The sequence below is a fragment of the Carlito syrichta genome, unplaced genomic scaffold, assembly GCF_000164805.1.
Source record: "Carlito syrichta isolate Samal-C Ts95f unplaced genomic scaffold, Tarsius_syrichta-2.0.1 Scaffold156910, whole genome shotgun sequence".
Lineage (NCBI taxonomy): Eukaryota > Metazoa > Chordata > Mammalia > Primates > Tarsiidae > Carlito > Carlito syrichta.
This window is the reverse complement of record NW_007101006.1, coordinates 1-352: the sequence shown is the minus strand read 5'-3', so window position 1 is coordinate 352 and position 352 is coordinate 1. Positions and strand designations below refer to the sequence as shown.

At 66.8% G+C, this 352-nt stretch overlaps 1 protein-coding gene across 1 annotated transcript; it reads left to right on the top strand.

Moving 5' to 3' along the window:
* Positions 1–3: 3 nt before the first annotated feature.
* On the top strand, positions 4–336 carry LOC103252403 (calcium-activated potassium channel subunit alpha-1-like; the record flags this gene model as incomplete). Its single annotated transcript, XM_021709081.1, has 1 exon — positions 4–336. A coding segment is annotated over one exon (333 nt), but the record flags the coding sequence as incomplete, so codon positions are not given.
* Positions 337–352: the final 16 nt, after the last annotated feature.

Here is a 352-nt window from a genome sequence, read left to right as displayed (position 1 = left end):
TCCTCCTCCTCCTCCTCCTCCTCCTCCTCTTCCTCCTCTTCTTCTTCCTCCTCCTCCTCTTCCTCGTCGTCCTCGGTCCACGAGCCCAAGATGGATGCGCTCATCATCCCGGTGACCATGGAGGTGCCGTGCGACAGCCGGGGCCAACGTATGTGGTGGGCTTTCCTGGCCTCCTCCATGGTGACTTTCTTCGGGGGCCTCTTCATCATCTTGCTCTGGCGGACGCTCAAGTACCTGTGGACCGTGTGCTGCCACTGCGGGGGCAAGACGAAGGTACCGCGCGCCCCGGGCGCCCGCCCCCTGCGCCAGCCGCGCCGCTGCTCGGCGTCCCCTGCAGCCCACCTCCCCGCTC